The sequence below is a fragment of the Aspergillus tanneri genome (assembly GCF_003426965.1).
Source record: "Aspergillus tanneri strain NIH1004 chromosome Unknown AapTan_2_pilon_pilon_pilon, whole genome shotgun sequence".
Taxonomy (NCBI): Eukaryota; Fungi; Ascomycota; class Eurotiomycetes; order Eurotiales; family Aspergillaceae; genus Aspergillus; species Aspergillus tanneri.
In genome coordinates this window covers 5,552,466-5,571,110 of record NW_022984629.1, presented here as the reverse complement: position 1 = coordinate 5,571,110, position 18,645 = coordinate 5,552,466, and the positions used below count along the sequence as shown (strand labels likewise).

The 18,645-nt window shown below is 45.7% G+C and overlaps 7 protein-coding genes across 7 annotated transcripts; 4 read left to right on the top strand and 3 right to left on the bottom strand.

Annotated features, from left to right (window-relative positions):
• Positions 1 to 1,013: 1,013 nt before the first annotated feature.
• On the bottom strand, positions 1,014 to 2,286 carry ATNIH1004_001749 (NADP-dependent oxidoreductase; the record flags this gene model as incomplete). The annotated part of the gene is made up of 5 exons (XM_033566444.1): positions 1,014 to 1,483; positions 1,536 to 1,667; positions 1,714 to 1,771; positions 1,973 to 2,057; positions 2,111 to 2,286. 5 exons carry the CDS (start codon positions 2,284 to 2,286, stop codon positions 1,014 to 1,016), a joined length of 921 nt encoding a protein of 306 aa, XP_033432201.1.
• Positions 2,287 to 3,397: 1,111 nt separating this feature from the next.
• ATNIH1004_001748 (carbonic anhydrase family protein) lies at positions 3,398 to 4,236 on the top strand (the record flags this gene model as incomplete). The annotated part of the gene is made up of 2 exons (XM_033566443.1): positions 3,398 to 3,833; positions 3,890 to 4,236. The coding sequence occupies 2 exons, from the start codon at positions 3,398 to 3,400 to the stop codon at positions 4,234 to 4,236; spliced, it is 783 nt and encodes a 260-aa protein (XP_033432200.1).
• Positions 4,237 to 7,763: 3,527 nt separating this feature from the next.
• ATNIH1004_001747 (putative amino acid transporter) lies at positions 7,764 to 9,650 on the top strand (the record flags this gene model as incomplete). Its single annotated transcript, XM_033566442.1, has 9 exons — positions 7,764 to 7,887; positions 8,079 to 8,151; positions 8,206 to 8,537; positions 8,589 to 8,732; positions 8,794 to 9,008; positions 9,059 to 9,256; positions 9,311 to 9,338; positions 9,398 to 9,513; positions 9,564 to 9,650. 9 exons carry the CDS (start codon positions 7,764 to 7,766, stop codon positions 9,648 to 9,650), a joined length of 1,317 nt encoding a protein of 438 aa, XP_033432199.1.
• A 1,916-nt stretch (positions 9,651 to 11,566) lies between these two features.
• Positions 11,567 to 12,430, bottom strand: ATNIH1004_001746 (uncharacterized protein; the record flags this gene model as incomplete). Its single annotated transcript, XM_033566441.1, has 2 exons — positions 11,567 to 11,872; positions 11,963 to 12,430. 2 exons carry the CDS (start codon positions 12,428 to 12,430, stop codon positions 11,567 to 11,569), a joined length of 774 nt encoding a protein of 257 aa, XP_033432198.1.
• A 1,388-nt stretch (positions 12,431 to 13,818) lies between these two features.
• On the top strand, positions 13,819 to 14,064 carry ATNIH1004_001745 (uncharacterized protein; the record flags this gene model as incomplete). The annotated part of the gene is made up of 1 exon (XM_033566440.1): positions 13,819 to 14,064. The coding sequence occupies one exon, from the start codon at positions 13,819 to 13,821 to the stop codon at positions 14,062 to 14,064; it is 246 nt and encodes an 81-aa protein (XP_033432197.1).
• A 1,472-nt stretch (positions 14,065 to 15,536) lies between these two features.
• Positions 15,537 to 15,997, top strand: ATNIH1004_001744 (DASH complex subunit DAD1; the record flags this gene model as incomplete). Its single annotated transcript, XM_033566439.1, has 3 exons — positions 15,537 to 15,626; positions 15,719 to 15,781; positions 15,842 to 15,997. 3 exons carry the CDS (start codon positions 15,537 to 15,539, stop codon positions 15,995 to 15,997), a joined length of 309 nt encoding a protein of 102 aa, XP_033432196.1.
• A 588-nt stretch (positions 15,998 to 16,585) lies between these two features.
• On the bottom strand, positions 16,586 to 17,574 carry RHO4 (Rho4-like protein; the record flags this gene model as incomplete). The annotated part of the gene is made up of 3 exons (XM_033566438.1): positions 16,586 to 16,948; positions 17,005 to 17,208; positions 17,287 to 17,574. The coding sequence occupies 3 exons, from the start codon at positions 17,572 to 17,574 to the stop codon at positions 16,586 to 16,588; spliced, it is 855 nt and encodes a 284-aa protein (XP_033432195.1).
• Positions 17,575 to 18,645: the final 1,071 nt, after the last annotated feature.

Sequence of the window (18,645 nt, the reverse complement as noted above, 5' to 3'; positions counted from 1 at the left end):
CATAAAGTATGTCAGGTATGTGAGTCTTACCAGAGACATTCTTGAGCACCTTCTTTCTCTCTATCGACTTACAGTCTCCGGGAGCAAAGCCTGTTAGATGCTGTCCAGTGGAGCGTTGAGAATTCATTGCCCACAGAATGCAATCATCGACAGGGTTCTTTATCTATTAGCAAAAGTCAGATTATTGTCGGGCTCCGAAGTACTGTACCATGGGAGACTCGCGACAAAATAAATCACTTGAGAGCCGTGATCCACGAATGGGGATGTGTCATGTGCAAAACTCTTGGGAAGAAAACAATGTCAGCCATAACACTGGTAACAGCGAACCTCTGAAACAACTGATAGGCCAAATCAAGCCCGACACTGCAGTTCTGGAAACACAAAGTGCAAGAGAGTTAATTACGGAAGAACTAAGGAAAACCATTCTTGGGCTTACGCTGCGCAGCCCTTCAGAGATTAACTATGACACTTCATTAGTAGGTATCGGAGAGGATTCATTACTTACGATCAAGCTCCGCAGCTTGTTTCGACTCGACCTCAGTCTTGGAATAACTGTTGTGGATATATTTGGAAGTTGAAGCATTCGAAATTGGGCCAGATGATTGTTGTAAAGTTATGGTTGAAGTGGCGAGGGTGAATAGCCATTGATATGGGCAAAGAACGGAGCTTGAAGCATGTTGTCTTGTTGTACCTAAATGCTGGAATTGCAATGTTATGTACCTGTAAATTATGGGTAGTAATCTGGCTATAGCTAACTATACGATTAGGTGAACCCTTTACCAACAGTGTACATGCGACAAATGTTGTTATATGAAATTGGGCATCATACTAGATGTCTGGTTCAGTCAAATTTAAGCTACGCTAAGTGCCGGCGATTCGCCAGGAATCCACTATATGAGATACTATTCCAGTCTTCCGGGTAATTATGTAGAATAATATGATAAAGCAGTTCCATCATTAAATCACTAGATAGTGTTCGGTCATCTCAACTTCTCAATATCCATTAGTGTCCCTTACTCCACCATACTAATCACCACCTTCCCAAGCCCCCCTTGACCATCATACACAACCTGACATACCCGTCTGATGGCATCAATGTCATGAAAATCAGCCACCGTTCCAACAACCGGCCTCACCTTGCCCTCCTCAACCCACGCCCTCAACGAATCAAGATCCTCACCACTTGGAGTTAGAAACATATACTCGTAGTGAGCACCGTAGCGCTGCGCCTTTAATCGTTTCATCCGATCCAGCAGATTCAGCGGTATACGGACATACGCAGGCACAGTTGGATTATGCGGTAGATGCATGATATCCCACTCCTGAAGCTGGCTTCCACTCGGCATGGTAGAGATGGAAATCACCCAGCCATCTTGCCGTACAAGTGGTAGATACTCCATTGCCACGCCGACGGTGTCGAAGAGAAAATCCACCGATTTGGCGGGGATTGCGGTCGCTGGATCAGACTCTTTGTAGTCGATTACTGTTTCTATTAGTGAGGGTATGGATTCTTATGTGGACATCCAGTCACTCACTTTCATCAACTACGTTGTCCCCCAGTAATTCCGCAACTTTTGGTACTTTCGCAGTAGAAACTGTGGTGATCACTTTTCCCGCTTTGAAGACATTTTTGGCTAACTGGCATGCATAGGCCCCGGTTCCACTCACTAGACTCAATTAGACACGTTGAGAACCGCACAGGAAGACACATACACCCAGCTGGTATGAACACGGTTTTTCCAGACAAGTCACCGTCGTATTTTCTAAGTGCCTGGATAGCAGTAACAGCGGCTAGGGGAAGCGACGCCGCATCCCCAAAAGATATCGAAGATGGTTTCAAAGCGGCGCAATCCTCCGGACACACAGCATATTCACTCCATGAACCTAGCACTCGGTCAGCCCTTCATACACACGCCACTCAATGTGCCACGCAGTACATGCCTTTATATGCCCCAGGGAGTCGAGTATATACCTCATCGCCGACCTTGAATCTGGTGACTTCTGAGCCTATCTCGACGACGGTTCCGGCGCAGTCAAAGCCAATAGGAGATGGGAATCTAAGAGGAATCAATACTTAGCACTGGCTCTAGTAGAAACAAGCCATACATACAAACTCTGAAATACCATTTTCATCTGACCAGAGGCCAGCTTCACGTCCACCGGGTTGACGCTTGCTGCGTGGACCTTAATGATGACGTCATTTTCTCGACGCAGCTCGGGCTTGGGCAGATCTCGCAGCTCATATCCTGACGGTGTGGAATAAGAGGAGATGGCAATAGCACGCATAGTTTTCACAGTTGTGACAAGGTGAGAGCATTTATTAATTCTGAAAGCCTTGTGTGCAGGGTATCTGGTTGAATTTGTATGTTGTTCGCGTTGCTGCAGCGGAGGAATACCAGGGATGGACAGCCGAGGTCCCGTCGGGACAATAATCTCTCCGTCGCAAATCCGGATCCATCGACTGCAACAAAATATGGAAGTGCTTGCGAGCTCTGAATCACGTTGACTGTGACTTGTCCAGTCGGAAATTGGATTGAAAAGTTTTGGAACCCTAAATCGATGTCGTTTAGTAGGAGCCAGATGGTTATTATATGACCATATGAAAGGTGGGCTTGCGTCCTTATATCTTCCAGTCCAGGAAGAATCTAAGAAACCAAAATAAGCAGGGAACATGCAGATGTCGACGATCACAACGAGCTTGGCCTTTTTATAATCTTACGTGTTATTAAACCGCAATACACCAAGTCAGACGCGCATGTTCTTCGGGGACTTAAAGCAACTTGGAAGATTCCAGCTCCCGTGAAAACACAGGACATGTCAATTAATATCCCGAGGCTTGGATGGAGAATGTGATATCTGGTACTACACCGTGCATTTCGCTTCGATGAAGATAGATTCGTATACGTGCCTGGGGCATGAATCGAGAATCTAGCCTCTAATCGATAACAGCCATGTATAGCAGAGATAGAGAGAGATTAGTACATATAGCGCTGGCATGCTTTGTTCACTTCAATCTGGCCGTTTATATCTCAACTCTGATGGCTATCTTGCTCTATGATGACAACCAGCCGTTTCTGGTATTACAACCGTGTATCACCATCAAGTCTTTCGGTACGACTATCTCTACAAAATCCATAAGCTCTCGACATTTAATGCAACCCAGCACTTCATGATCACTCTATGGCTTGAACGGGAGAAGACGGTAAAAATTGTCGCCATGAAGCCGAAGCGGGACATGGTCGACCCGTTGGACTTGGTGATAGTGGTCTGATTGATAGTACAAGCATGGGTTGATATGTTACACCCACACACTTCCTCTAAGATATATAACCTGTTTCTATTCTTTAGACTCTTCTCGCCAAATTTGATTGACTTTTGTCTATTCCTATTCCGCGAAATGAAGCTCTTATTGATCTTTTATTCCCTAGTCACAACAACTCTCAGCTATCCCCACTTTCATATTGAAAGGGACGCAAGACAGGCCCAAATAGCCAACTACACATACGCTGGAGAATCGGGCCCTCTTCATTGGCATTATGTCGATCCAGAGAATAGTTCCATCTGTGCTACTGGCCGCACCCAATCGCCTATTGACATCTCCTCTGAGGATATTGACCACGCCAACCATGGTTCCCTCCATCTAAATATCCCATCTACCAACGGCTCCACTCTCGAGAACACAGGATCCGGCCTTCAAGTATCAACGAATGGATCTCTCACCTTGGAAAATAGACAATATCAATTAGCCCAACTCAACTTCCACACTCCTAGTGAACACCGCGTGAATGGAGAGTATTTTCCCATGGAATTGCATTTTTCCTTTCGAAGACAGCGTATGTTTCTTCCATCACCATCGTCATAAAGGACGAAATATGACTAACGAGAACAGAGGAAACCGCCGTCGTGGGATTCCTCTTTCAAATCTCTGAGAATCAAACCACCTTTCATCCTTTTGATAGTATCTTCAATCATGTTGGTGAAGTCACTGAACCAGGAACATCTACCATAACCGGATCGATAGCCTTCTCTGGCCTAGAAGCTCATTTCGATCGGAATTATATTTATAATTATACTGGGTCTCTCACCACACCTCCTTGTACCGAGGAGGTGCAGTGGTTCCTGAGCGAGGTGCCGCTTCCACTTAGCGTTCCGGATTATAATAATGTGAAGAAAGTGGTGAAGTTCAATTCGCGATACACGCAGAATGAACTTGGGAATGATAATTTGTTGGCGTAAGTTGGTGACTCAGGATGGTGTTTGAATGACTGTCTATTCTGTCCTACTTGATATAGAGGGCATGACGACAGTTGGACTTATTGCTTATTTCTTAATGAAGGATACGGATTTACGGTCTGCTGCCCTAGCCTAATTTTTGCCTGTCTAGTATGTTCACCACACTAATATTCAATGTTCGCTCTTTATTTACTGTGCAGTGGATCATTCGACAGCATATTGGGTCGAAATCGTAATCTGTTCCTTCCACTCGAAGCATCTTAGCGGATGGGTAATTAGCAGCATACAGTGCGTTACAAGAGCATAAGAAACTCTTGATAGACCCTGTTATCATTTATACCAAGGTCTTATTGACTTACTCCGTAATACTAGCCCTCACCGGGAGATTCGGAGAAAGGTTTCGGCTTCTGACTTATCTTATATTGAATGGTGTGACAATCGAGAGCTGTATACATAACTTGGCATGTTAATGTAGTACACAGTGTTTATGCATAAGACCGTAGAGGCAATCATCATGGGAGCATAATTCAAATTATAATGTGTCCTTTCTAGCTTCTAATTTTTTGTCAAAGCCAAGGTTTGACAATCAGCGAAATAGCCCTGGTCTGGTAGGACAAATCTGACAACATCTTGATATAGTAGACCGGGGAGGCCACCATTGTGTAGGGCACGATGTGTGCAAGAATTCCAGCGGGTTAATTAATGTATTGCACGGAACAGAGCAAAGTACATACTTTCAGGAACACATTTTAAAAACGCCATAAAAAGGTATGGTCGTTGTCTGGCTCCGAATATGATTCTCAAGCAAAAAGCGATCACATTAATATGCTATTTTCAAATTGGACGCATACACGTAGAATATACATATGCACAAACACTTAATCGTATGTAATTCAGCAGGGTTGGAAGAAAAAAGCCTTCAGTGTGGATTATGCTCATCCACAGCAGAACTTAGTTACATATGGGCCCATTTGCCATGTACAAGATCTTCACCACGTTGGAGTACGTGCATGATAACTTTAATCATCGGTATGAATAACTCAAATACCTAATCTTTGCACTAGTCCGTACTTGGAAGATATCACCTTCGCTTCCAGGGCTGCTGATACTACTGATAGGCGGGCGAATTTCCTTTCAGGTATTTTCTGGGGCTTTCTGGAGCAGTGGAGTGTTACACGTCTCACTAAAGGCAAATTATTGGTGGGCTTAACTCTTGCGACAGCTTCTAGAATTTTGCTTCCGGTGCCATTGGAGGGAAGGTTTGGTTCTATCCAGACTTTTATGCCAAGACGCGCTACCGGCCAATCCCATGCGGCTGTGCAGATTGTCAGTTACGGTCCCAACGAACATGGGAGGCGATTATGTGCTGAGCACACGATTGACCAGATTATCAGAGATTACATAATAGCAAATTCTGTTCACAATAGAGGAATGCATTTATGGAATGGTGGGTGGTAGATGTGTAGGAGAATACAGCAACAGTTGTTAATTTCATACGGGTTCGAGTATTCTTCTCTGTGAATCTCTCACCGAAAAGAAAGTGGGTCCTATCAGAAAGCCAAGAGCATACGAAAAGATGTCATCTGTACAGATTACTCAGGTGGTAAACTACCCCTACCCTACCCCATGCTTCGTTGATTGTTTTGTGGATATCGATCCCAGCATAGATCAGCCAAGCACACGTTCCAGGTTTGCTTGGGAAAATTCTGGGGTTCGCAGTAATACCGCAATCTCGATGTCTAAGACAGAGAGATCTGGGAAACAATGACAAGGTATCAGTTTATAGTCGATGAGGAATATTCATATGAAAATCACATTCTTTACATTTCCGAAGCTATCCATGTTTTGCCAAATCAGCAAGCGGAGGATTCACGCGCAGCTTGCCGAATCGGGCATAACTCCGTCTTGGTAGCCTTAGGAAGGATCAAGCTTCTGACATCCGGCTGGGGCGTACGCCTCTTGAGAAGAAGAAAAGCAACTCGGATACTAGATATAGCTTACAGAGTACTACATAGTGGCTCTCTACTGAGATATAGACGAGCCTCTACTATATCTAAACACGAAAGAAAATAAGGCCTCCAGGAGAAGGTAACATGTATCCAGGTACAAGTCCATGCATAAGACCCACTCAATCTAGCTAGACCCCACTGCCTCTGACACAAAGAGACTCCTTCTCCGCTATTCTGGAATAGGGTTATCTTGGGTTCTCTAGGATGGGAAACGATATTCAGACGCGACACGAGGCTCTCATCAAATCTCGAATCTCCTGCGAAAATGCAACTCGCATAGACATCCATGTGAGTAGAAAGAGAACATCGTAGGGGGAACGGAGAAAGAAAAGTGAATGAACATACGCCAGGGCCAGCATACTAAGGTAATCAAGTATCCGGCTCGCTTCCGGAGACTGTCACCGATGGAAGGACTGCCCAGCCCGTATTCATTATTCATACTGAACTCCACAGGCGATGTTTTGTACACTGACCGGACCCGGCCCGGGAACCGGCTGCCTGTGGGGACCGACCGGTACGGGAACACCGCCTTCTATTTCGGACTGCGGTATGGAGCCCATGCAGGTGATGGGAACACACTGGATTGTTATTAATGCAGGATTGATGATGTGTACTGTTGTATGTACCCCAGAGCATTATCGGTGTGGGATTATCTGCCGAAGTCTCAGGATCCTCGCCGGGCCAGTATTATTCCAGAATTCTGCTGCCGCGAGGGATGCGCGGAGTGATCCTTTGCCTAAGGCAGCCCGAAAGCCTAAGCCCAGCCGGGTAGCCGGAGAAACAGCGTGGATTTCTTTTGCTGGTCAGGCTGAAGGAGCCCCTCGCACCTGAACCAAAGAATTAAAGCCGTCTCCCTCAGAGCCGTGAGCACCCGAAGGGGTTGTTTCCTTCCCCAGAAAATATTATCCACATCGGCCATGCGGGGATTCGCTACCTCCACGGTTTTAAATCCACTTGATAATTTCCACGTACGTTATGGAAACACCTCACTGGCCATCCCACCTGGAGACATTCCTTCGGACGTCACCTGGGGGCAAATAAATTGGCCGGGGGGGCTGCGCTGACTGCACTGTAACACTTGTGGTGTGCTGCTACTCCATATAGTGGATGCAACCAGCAGAATACTCCGTAAAGAGAACGCAAAAACACATAAAAATAAAAACAAGCAGTTCCAGTGTAGCAACCTAGTTGACTACTCCGTATCCAATGGACTGTGCGTTCAGAGGTTAGCAGATAGAATGTGTAATTGATAGGGTTGCGATAGCCAAAAAGTCGTGGTCGGCTGGAAGTGGCTGAGTCAGCAAGCCCATTGCCACTACGCTGCGAACCTAAAACCTAAAATCTTGGAAAACGAACGAAAACGGGGCTCGGCTGGAGGTATTTAGTCCACGGAATCCCTCCATCTGCGCGCGGTCTGTCATTTCGACCGGCCTTGCTAACTGACACCTCACCTTTCTTTATGAATTGACAATTTATTCCTGAATAGACTATCGTTCCTCTTATAATCTCTTGTATATCACCATGAGTCCGCCCCAGGAACTCGACGCCACGGCTATTCACCACGATCCCAATGTCTACAATGCCACGACAGACATGGAGAAAAAAGTCTCTCCTGACGAGTCGCCCCCGGACAATGACCCCTTTGGTAATGAAGAGTACGGAGAGGTCAAATACAGGGTTATGAAGTGGTGGTGAGTTTGCCCTCCAAAGTGCTTTTAACTTCTAATGGAGACCAGGATTTGACTTTTTTTTTTTTTTTTACAGGCACTGTGGAATGCGTAAGAAGCTATTTCCTGGTGAACATACTATACAGACCGTCTAAACTGCCTATTCTAGTTATGATTGCTGAAAATATCTCTCTGGGAATTCTATCTCTTCCCTCCGCTGTTGCGACTCTGGGAATCGTCCCGTGAGTACCTATTGCATTTATATCATAGGAATACAGACCGACTGACCATTGCAGAGCTCTTTTAATTATCCTCGGCATGTCCGGTATTTCATGGTATACTGGTTATGTTATTGGACAGTTCAAGCTGCGTTATCCTCAGGTTCACAGTATGGGAGATGCCGGAGAGCTGCTTCTCGGCCGCATCGGGCGTGAAATTTTCGGCATTGGACAGCTTCTGTTCTTGATCTTCCTGATGGCCAGCCATATTCTCACCTTCACTGTGCTCTTCAACACCATCACCAACCACGGGACCTGCACCATTGTTTTTGGGGTAATTGGGTTGATAGTGAGCTTTATTGGTGCTCTTCCGCGTACTGTGGGCAAGGTGTACATCATGTCCATTGTTTGTAAGAACTCTCTTTGCCCTGTATACATCAGCATCTACTAACATTCTCTAGCTTGCACCAGTATCCTTGTTGCAACCGTGACCACAATGATTGCCATTGGAGTACAAGCTCCTGATAATGTGCGGAACGATATTACCACCCACGTTCCCTTCAACGAGGCATTTTTGGCAGTGACCAACATCATCTTTGCCTTCAGTACGACTCTTCTTCTCTGTATACACTACTACATGGTTCCATGATACTGACTCTCACAAAGTTGCTCATGTTGCCTTCTTCGGGTTCATCTCCGAGATGAGCGACCCCCGCGATTTCCCCAAGTCCTTAGCAATGCTCCAGGTCCTGGATACTTGCATGTACATTGTCACTGCGATGGTCATCTACTGCTACGCCGGACCTGATGTCGCCTCTCCTGCTCTGTCTTCGGCAGGCCCCGTGATGAAGAAGGTCGCCTATGGCTTGGCTATCCCAACCGTACGTTATTTTTCCCGAAACCATGATACCTCGTTTCTAACATTGGATAGGTCGTCATCGCTGGTGTCGTCTTTGGACACGTCGCTTGTAAATATATTTATGTCCGCATTTTCCGTGGCTCGGCCCACTTGCACCAAAACAGCTTCCTGGCTATTGGAAGCTGGGTGGCAATCGCGCTAGCCGTCTGGGTTGTCGCTTGGGTCATTGCCGAATCTATCCCTGTCTTCAACCAACTGCTGAGTCTTATTGTACGGCTTCCCTCCTGTCCGCTGTTAATTCAGATAACTAATCCTTCGCTACAGAGTTCCCTCTTCGGTAGCTGGTTTAGCTGTAAGTCCAATAATGAATAGTCCCAGTGCCTCAATAATACATGATACTGACTTCAACAGACGGTCTGCCTGCCATTTTCTGGCTTGTTATGAACAAAGGGCAATGGTTTTCCTCACCCAATAAGATCTTCCTTACTATTGTGAACATTTTTATTCTGGGTATTGCAATTGCGATTGTAAGTTTTGCCCACCCTCTATCTTCCATAAACCACACTAACAATCATAGTGCGGTCTGGGTCTTTACGTTTCCGGAAAGGCAATTCACGACAGCTCGTCCAACAACAGCTGGACGTGTTCCAATAATGCCGTATAAGTTACCCACCCTGCCCCTGCAAGCAGGGACGATAGAGCTATGCAAAGCACATAGACCTTGAATAAGCAGCTGTTGGGCTTTTATAGGTGTTTGGTTTACTGGGTATGTTGTTCTAGCAGGCATATTCTTGATTTCATTCTCCTTGTTGCATCGTAAAGTTTGCAACTGCATTTGGTTCGGCTGTCTAAGGGCCATAGACCTGGTTATATAAGGCATTGTATATAGAGTACCTTAGATATGCATATATGTACAGTTACTTTATCAGTTCGCTATTGTATTCGTACGTTCAAAATCTACACAAAGCCATTGTTGTATGTGTTCGTTGGTTTTGAAAGGATCGTCATCTATCGCGTTTCATAGTCATATTGGCTCTTGTTTACAAATTTGATCCCTTCGTTCTTTCCCTCTCTCGGTAGGTCTCGAGTCAACATCTCCGCAACATGTTATTTTAGAGTCTCGGAAAACTGGCTCACTCAGGCTCAGTTACTGAAGAATCGACCACAATTTACAACAGATTCTGTCTACGACAACTGACCACATGAGGCTGCAGTTGACGTTCCCGATTCAGATGCGTCTCTCCGATTTTGGGCCGATAAACTACTACTTTCAATAGAATATCGCCAATATCCAACAAAATATAACAACGATGTGTCTAAGATCATATTTCTCCTATAGAACTCAGTAACGTCTTTTACGCATAATGGATTGAGTGAAGCTTTTTATTCAAAGGTATGATGACTGACCTGTACTATCCTAAAGCAGGACTGTGATTTAACGACTCTCAGCAAGACAATGACTCCTTGAAAACACGGCACACAGTGAAAGAAACAAGCACCCAGAATCATTCTGCCAACCTCTGACATAAGCTTATCAGAATCCAAGAACTGATGGAAATATCTGCATTACTGTTAGTCAAGGCTCCTCTGGCGTGAATTCCACATACCAGTCAACTTTTTTCATCATCCTGCACCTCTGGTGCCTCCCAATTGCAGAAATAATCTCGTTGTGGTTTGGATGATCCCTTTGTACAACTTCAGAACTGGACAGAACAGTCTATCGTCATTATATCTTGCTTTCGTTGTTTCCCCACGATTGAACTTGAGACCCAGCTATCCATACCATCATCAGCTTGCAGTTCGAATAACTGATAAAAAAAATAATCAATAGGCTAAACGTAGGCCTTTCTAACTGACTGGCTAGGCTGTCCTTTGGATTTTTTGGAATATTGGACGCCCACCTCGCATATATGCTGCTACTTGGTTTCAGACTCTGTATCCTCTGCCGTGGCAACAATAGGGGCTATTACAAACAGAGGAAGCCAATCTGGTGCCTGGCATGCCAATCCCACAGGGTAAATCTACACACTGCTATATTCTGCACAGGTAAGTCATGTTGTTTACGGCACCGTTTTCAGCTGCAAGTCATTATAAACAATGCTTGAGGAGCTACGAATAGAGAATACTATATCATATGACATTTTTCCATTCTAGATTTTGTTGATCACCACCTCCATGAGTCCACGATAAAATGGTTGTCTTCGTTCTCCCTCTTGGAGCTTGTGGCTTTATCCAAGTCTTCTTGTCTGAAGCATTGAGCAATGGCCTTAATGTCTTCTTACCAGGATACATCAAGTATTGTTCCTCTGTGTGAATTGACTCTATTCATCTAAAAAAAGGTCATGTCGCCCACCTATCGTACAACCAAATAGGGTGGGATGTGCCCACGGCTTCTTCAGATCGCTCGAATAACTAAACTGAAGTGGGGTTGACACAGTAAATACCGCTGGGCGGTACTTCCTCGGTTGTTTTAGATACGAGGGGTTGCATCCACACAATGATACAAACGAGACAAAAGTCAGACAATACATTATTCTCCCTTCCTTTGCAAGATTACAGTTTACAATATGTCCATAGCACTCATTCCTCCCCGCTATCGCCAATTTTCCTCTTCTTGCTACCTGGCTTTGCAGACTGGCGAAACATACTATCCAACTTCTGCTGCCCTTTCTCATGCTTCTCGACTTTAACCCTCTCCGATGCCAGCACCGGAGGCAAGCCTTGAACCCGCTGCTTCGCGTCCTCGAGCAGCTCTACCTCCCGTTCACGCTGCTTCTTCACCGTCGGCACAGACCAAGAATTCGACCCTACCGATTTATACGCCAGTTTATACTTGTAACCGCTGAGGTCGGTTTCGTACGTGTTGGCATCGATCTTCTTGACATACTGGCACGACGTGAGTAATGCCCGTCAATAGTTACTTCGGTGGCTATGGTTCCGAGAGCACTGCATCAATCAGCACACGGTAGACCGTACCTGATGCGCAACAATAAACCAATGGTACTCGGTACCAACAGGGGCACCGCTGCCCTGGGGGGCATTCTTGGCCCGTCGTTTATTCGTTCGGTAGTTTATTCTCCATAAATCCGGCTCCTCCTTCGTCTCCTTCCACGTCCCTGGTTCGTAGGTCCAGGTGTGGGATCCCCCCACAGACATACCGGAGTAGACCTGTCCTTTGTATGATTTGAGGGTGTTGTAGCCCCCGGGTGCATAGACAGCACGCTGAGACTGGGTGCGATATTCAGCGGGGTCAATATCCTCGGGTATGTCTTCATCCTCGTCGGAGACTGAGGTGGGCACGACGGTCTGGGGCTTCGGTGGGACCGCTGCGTTGGCATGCCGTTCTGGACGATCGTCTGTGTCGGCTCCATTCTTCTCGGATAAGGGAGGGGAAGGTGGATTTTTGTTAGTCAGCCCATGCTTCTTAACACGGTTAGACGACATGGTTAAATCTGTTGTGGATGGTGAATGGCATAAAAAAGTTATGGAGGGAATATGAGTGAGCATGAACTGTGCGGGGAGCATACGACCACCTACTCCGTAAGTCGTAGGGGCACGCCTTCCCCAGCCAGTGACATCATCGCACCTAACATCGTTAGGGCCAAAAGGGTGGGAAAGAATTCTACTCAATAGCATCTAGATTCTATGTATAACTCTCTCTTATCATATCTACAGAACACAGTTTCCACCCCTGGATAGTTGCGATGGCAATGCTCGTCTGGTGGGGACCTGTGCATGCTAATAGTCGCCTCTACTGCAGTGACTATTCACACCGCGCAGGTTTCTCTTATGCATAAGGCAGGTGGTCGGAGGATGGAATAATTATTAAGACAGGACAAGAATAACAAAACAGCCAAAAATGAGAAAGGAAAGGAAAGGGGAAAAAAATCCCCCAAAGAAGAATGATCACCAGCGCAGCGTCATGCTCTCCGTATTCGAACCCGTGATTGGGCCATTCGATTTCTCTCCAGTAAAATCAACATCTCGGTCGTGGGGATCTACTGTTAATTACTATAGTATCTACTAGTACCTATCTACTTAGTCCAGAGTAACTTCTGAAGAACCTATTACTCTGCAGGGTGACGGACGAACCATCGTCAGCCCCATCCCTCCCCATCCTTCCTGGGGCTGTCTATCACCAACTCTCAGGGCACATTTCGGAGGACTGCGCACCATAGGATGCGCCACCATGCCTCTTCCTCAACAGCTGACCTGATGCCAGAGAGTATCATACCCTGGCATTCTATTTCTGTTGTGTTCCATGCCGTACAGATTGACACGGCAGGGAAGTAACGGCTGTTGTCATTCCCTTGCATCGTCGGCATCATAAGACATCCACGTACAACTCTCTCTTCATCTCGAACCCACGACGAATTCGACAACTCCCAGAGCCTTTCACTGCTATATCACAGCAGATCATCTCACAGATCCTTTATCTAACATCCCTTTGCGGCAAACTCCGCCGACTAAACCGCGTTAGCGCTCCTGCATCATCGTTTTTTATTTCCGACCCTGGTCTGCTCCTCCTTTACGACCCCTCCGCTCATTTCCCGTTGATCCACTGGATTTATTCTCCGTGAATTTTATCGCTCTTCCTCATCTACGCGCTACTTCTCCCTTATCCATATCCGCAATCCACTCCTCTTCTACGCTTATCAACAGTCTACTTAACCATCTACCAAACTATCCATCGTCATTCATGGTCCGGGCTCACTCGTGAACCTGGTCCCTTGATCGTGCCTCTGTACGAAAAAGAAAAAGGGGGGGACAAAAAATTAAATAAAAAACAAACGGCTCTATCCTCGACCAAACCCCAAGCCGAAGGATCAAGAATGCACGACATGCCGTCCAAATTCATCGAGATCCTCTACCCCGAAGATTCCGCACAGTTGAAATTCAGCGACTCAGACGTGCGACTGGAAGATGTACTTGCGTCCCACGAAGCGCTCGTTAGCCGACCGCGTTCCTCTACCCAGTCATCCTTGAAGGCAAGCATCGAAAAGGATCGAGAGTCCTCGTCTTCGCCGCCGCAGCGCTGGAAACGGCTGAGCAATATTCTTATTCCGAAGAAGAATTAATTCCTGGCATGACGATTTCTACTACGTCAATGATACGTTTGGTCGGATACAGTGTCTACCTCTCTACTCCTTACCTCACTCTGGCTCTGATCTGACTCTGACATGCTACGTGCCTACGAATAAATCGGTTATGGATACGATGCGATACGATATGATGGTTGCCTACAATTAGCGAGATCGTTTAGATTTATTTCTCTTGGTTTGGAGATTCTGGTCTCAGTGGTTGAAACCACTCGGTATTGCTTGCTTGCTTACTGGACTGGCTGGGCTTAGCAGCCTTTGATTTTGATACCCTTTTTGTCTGTTGAGATCTCCTCCTGGTTTTGGCTATGACTGGCTGTAAACTACACAAAAGAAGCACGCGATCTGAATATTTTATTATCCAGTTCTTTTTCCATTTATTCTCTTAAATCTATGGCGATGTATAATTTATTGTATACCTGGCGTAGATGCCCAACGCGACCCTAAATCCATCATCCAGGCTTTAATTAAAACCCTTGTTAGACAATGGGTATTTCGTGGACACGCTAAATATTCGCGGCGCGACTAGATGCTCATTGGCATTTCTTATTGGTTTAGGCATCATTATCCCAGCACTTGCATTGTGTCTTTGTCAGATTGTTAGCATGGTTAGTTAGTTACCACCCTCTGTATCCAATATATGCCGGTTTCCAACAATAGTTACTAAGATGACTGCTTATCTAACATATGACCAGCTCCTTCAGATACACGTCTCATCACCCTCAGTCCTGATCCACCGTGCCTAGCACTTCGATATTCAATCTCAACCCCCAGTATATACATATATGCAACACGATCCAGCCAGGCTATTGTGCATGGAAGCTCACGAAAAATCCCATACTTGAAGCACTAAGTCATAGAGCAGATCTCGGGCTGAACTCCCCAGGTTATGAACGAATGAGATAGTGCTACTGGTACGACAATCTTGTCCCCTCTGAAGGTCCGTAACGGCGATTACGGAGGCACTTTGATCAGGAAGGACCTCATCAGCGTCATTTATTATCCACTAACGTCTCTGAGCACTTTCGGATAGACTAGTCGTCTTTTGAAGTCATTACGACGTGGCTAGATAATCAGAAGTGATAAGACTAGTCGTGGTCAATAGAGATAAGCAAATTCAATAAAAACCAGCAGCTCACTCAAGTATACGTATTAGCGCAGTCCTAGCTAAACAGTGATTCTGATCTGCTACGATCACATGCAAAGGCGGTAGCAACATAAAACATGGCAGAAAGGCACGTGTTAGCAACGAGGGCAGCCATACCCAATCAGTAATCAGCCCCTCATAACTTGACAAGCAAAACCAACTAGCATCACGCGTGTAATTGTCTAGAAAAGGCATAAAATTAAGATCACACCTGATCAATTGTAACATTCAATTCTGATCCAACACATACTCTGTACCTATACATTTGAATTAAACCAGAAGGAGTCATTTCACGCTGTGCAATATGTCCACAACACCAACATCGAAGCCAAGATCCTCCACACCAACAGTATTCGAACAGCAACGAGAAGAAATAGTCCGAGAAATTGCAGGGGTGAGTTTCGTTTCGCCCCTCAGTCACACTCACGCATCACGCCACTGTGGAAGTATCCTAAACAAAACAAAGCTAACACATTGGATTAACAGGGCATGGAACAAGTTCTCCAAAATATCAACCGACTAAACCGGAATCTGGAGAGTATTATCGCAGTAAGTATTCCACTAACATGACTACCACGTCCTAAGTACGCTTGGATTAATATAGCCCAGGTAGGAAACGAATTCAGCTCTGTGGAGGCCCTTTGGTCTCAATTCGAGAACTTCATGGCCCGACCAGGGCATGAGAATGAGAATGGCGGGAGACAAAAGGAGACCCATCAAGGTGGTGGCGAAGGTCAAATCGAGATGCGCGATCAAGATTCATAGGGTATTGTTTGAGAATAACAGAGTTTCGGTACCTGATTTTACATATTGCATATTAATGGGTGTTCGGTTTACGTGCGATTTTGTACTTTGTCTTGTTTATTATCAGGTTGCGAGTACCACAGGATGGGCTAGTTAAACAATTTTTGGATTCAGTTACATGGGATTTTTCGCTTGCGCCAATAACGCCCACCCCATGCATGCGGAAGAATGGCCTTCATACAGGGTTCGTAACAGACATCAAGGGTTGGAACAGAGGCCGGGCTCAGGAAGTAGATATGGAGACAGAAGAGTAGGAAGGGGCAAAATGAGAGGGAGAGAGCAAAGGAGAAGAAAAAGAATAAGAAGAAGAGCTTGGGAAGATCGTGATTTATGGAAACATTCATCAGGGCAATAACAGGTATAATGACATAAAACGACATAAAAATCATCAGAAAGCCGCCAGTACAACAAAGAGCAAAGAACAGTCTGAGTCAAATGATGGGAAGTCAAGTCTCAGAGAAAACCGCCAAAGCAACCAGGCTTCTAATTCGGCGTACATCAGAATATTAAGAGAGGACGGAGAACGAATACAATACCAGAGAAGATGATCTATAAGATCTTGCAGGTACGTTTCTTGACTTTCTTTGGACCGACACCACCGCCACCGCGTCCTCCACCAGGCTTGCCGCTGCCACTATAGCTGTGGTGATCGTTCCAGCCCTCTTCAAGAGATACCACGGTATCGACTGCCAGTTGGAATACACCATCCACTCCGCGCATCTCCTTACTACTACATTCCACATATGATGCATTCATTCTCCGAGCGACGGACTCGCCCTGCTCTGGTGTAACGGGTGTGAGGCCTTGAGTTTTCAAAAGCTCGATGCACGTCCTTTTATTCCGTAAATCTGACTTTAGACCAACCAAGATTATCGGCGTTGTTGGACAGAAATGTAGGACCTCCGGATACCACTAAACATGCGTTAATTAAATCACCACTTTCGGGGCAAAAAAAGGGATTGACATACTTTGTCCATGACATTCTCCAGCGAAGCAGGACAATCAATAGCAAAGCAAACAAACAATAGGTCGGTTTCAGGATACGAGAGAGGACGCAAGCGATCGTACTCTTCCTGACCAGCAGTATCCCAGAGAGCCAACTCTACCGTCTTTCCTGATGCGCGATGCACCGTTTGTGTGATATAATTTTCGAAGACGGTGGGAACATATTTCTAGCAGCGAGTCAGACCGGTGGCCGGGTAAAGAGAATCAACACAATTAAAAAAAATAAAAGAAAAAAAAATACCCACCTCTGGAAAATACCCTTGCGAGTAACTTATCAGAAGACATGTCTTCCCACATCCACCATCACCAACAACCACAAACTTTTTCGAATACGCCGGTGGTTGAGTTATATTCGTAGCCTCCGATCCCCGTCCACTTGAAATGCTTGTGTTTGTGCTAACGGTACCATTGCTTACTCGGACGCTCTGGCTTCGTCCCCGGCTGTGTCGTGGGGTCATTGAAGGTGGAGGAGTGGCGAGAGAATGACGCCGCGAGGCTGCATAGTGTTGATCATCGTACATCTGACCTGACATATTGGCGAGATAGGAGAATTTGATGGGAACGTGGTGTCCAGCGGACCCGAAGAGTAGGAGTATCGGTCTAGCGAGACGTATGGAGATTTATTATTGATTATAGACAGTGTTGATAGCACTCCGGAGAATATTTCCCCTTTAATTTTCTCTATCCCGTGTTGAAGCGTAAGTTGATTCGATGCGGCGTAGAGAAGACGAGGAGGATATCTCAAAATAATGAAGAAGAGAGGGAAAATTCAAGATGACAAACGGAACAAAGAAGAGGAAAGGGGTGAAGACTAGGCCCAGGTTCGAGATTCTCTTCCAGGGCTGCTCTAACAACGTGGTCGCAGCTGACTTGAAACCGATGTTTACTGGCCGATGGGCTGCCATGGCAACGCCGCGACAAGATGACGCACGAGCTCCGCTCGGCACTCTTGCTTCGCCTTCCTGGGCCAGTCACGGTCGTTGGTCCATATTTTTAGCAGAGTCCCTCCGATCTTGAAATCGGAAACTGTTTAGTGTTGGGGTTGACCCGTAGAATCGACAATCCAATTTGGACGTCGACGGCCAGCACGGAGTTTATAGCGCAGTACCTACTAACTGATTTAACGGTAATTACAGACATGAAAAATCTTGGTACTTAGTTCTGGACGATAGAAAATTTCCATACAATCAACCGTGAAAGCAGTAAACATGCTAAAGAAGCTGGTCTAAGGGCAATTGTTATCCCCAGCAAGTGGAGATCAAAACAGCAGCATTCACATCCACCTTCCGTATACAATAACATTTCATGACGCGACCCGTCTTGCTACAGTAATATTCGCCACTAAGTTATGACAGATAGTAAAGGGCCTTTCCTATCAGGTCAGGTGAGGGAAGATTGGCATTGTTAATGGTTGTCATCCTCATCCACTGGCAGATATATATCACTCCCAAGTGCAGGACCCGAGTATCAACACCAGCCTGTTTATATCCTTTGTTAAGTGTACATATTAATCATAATCATACTTGTCAATGTTTCTGGTCAGTTAGCCCTCAATAATTATGTCTCCATGTATATATTTGGAAATGATGATATTGTCAGACGAG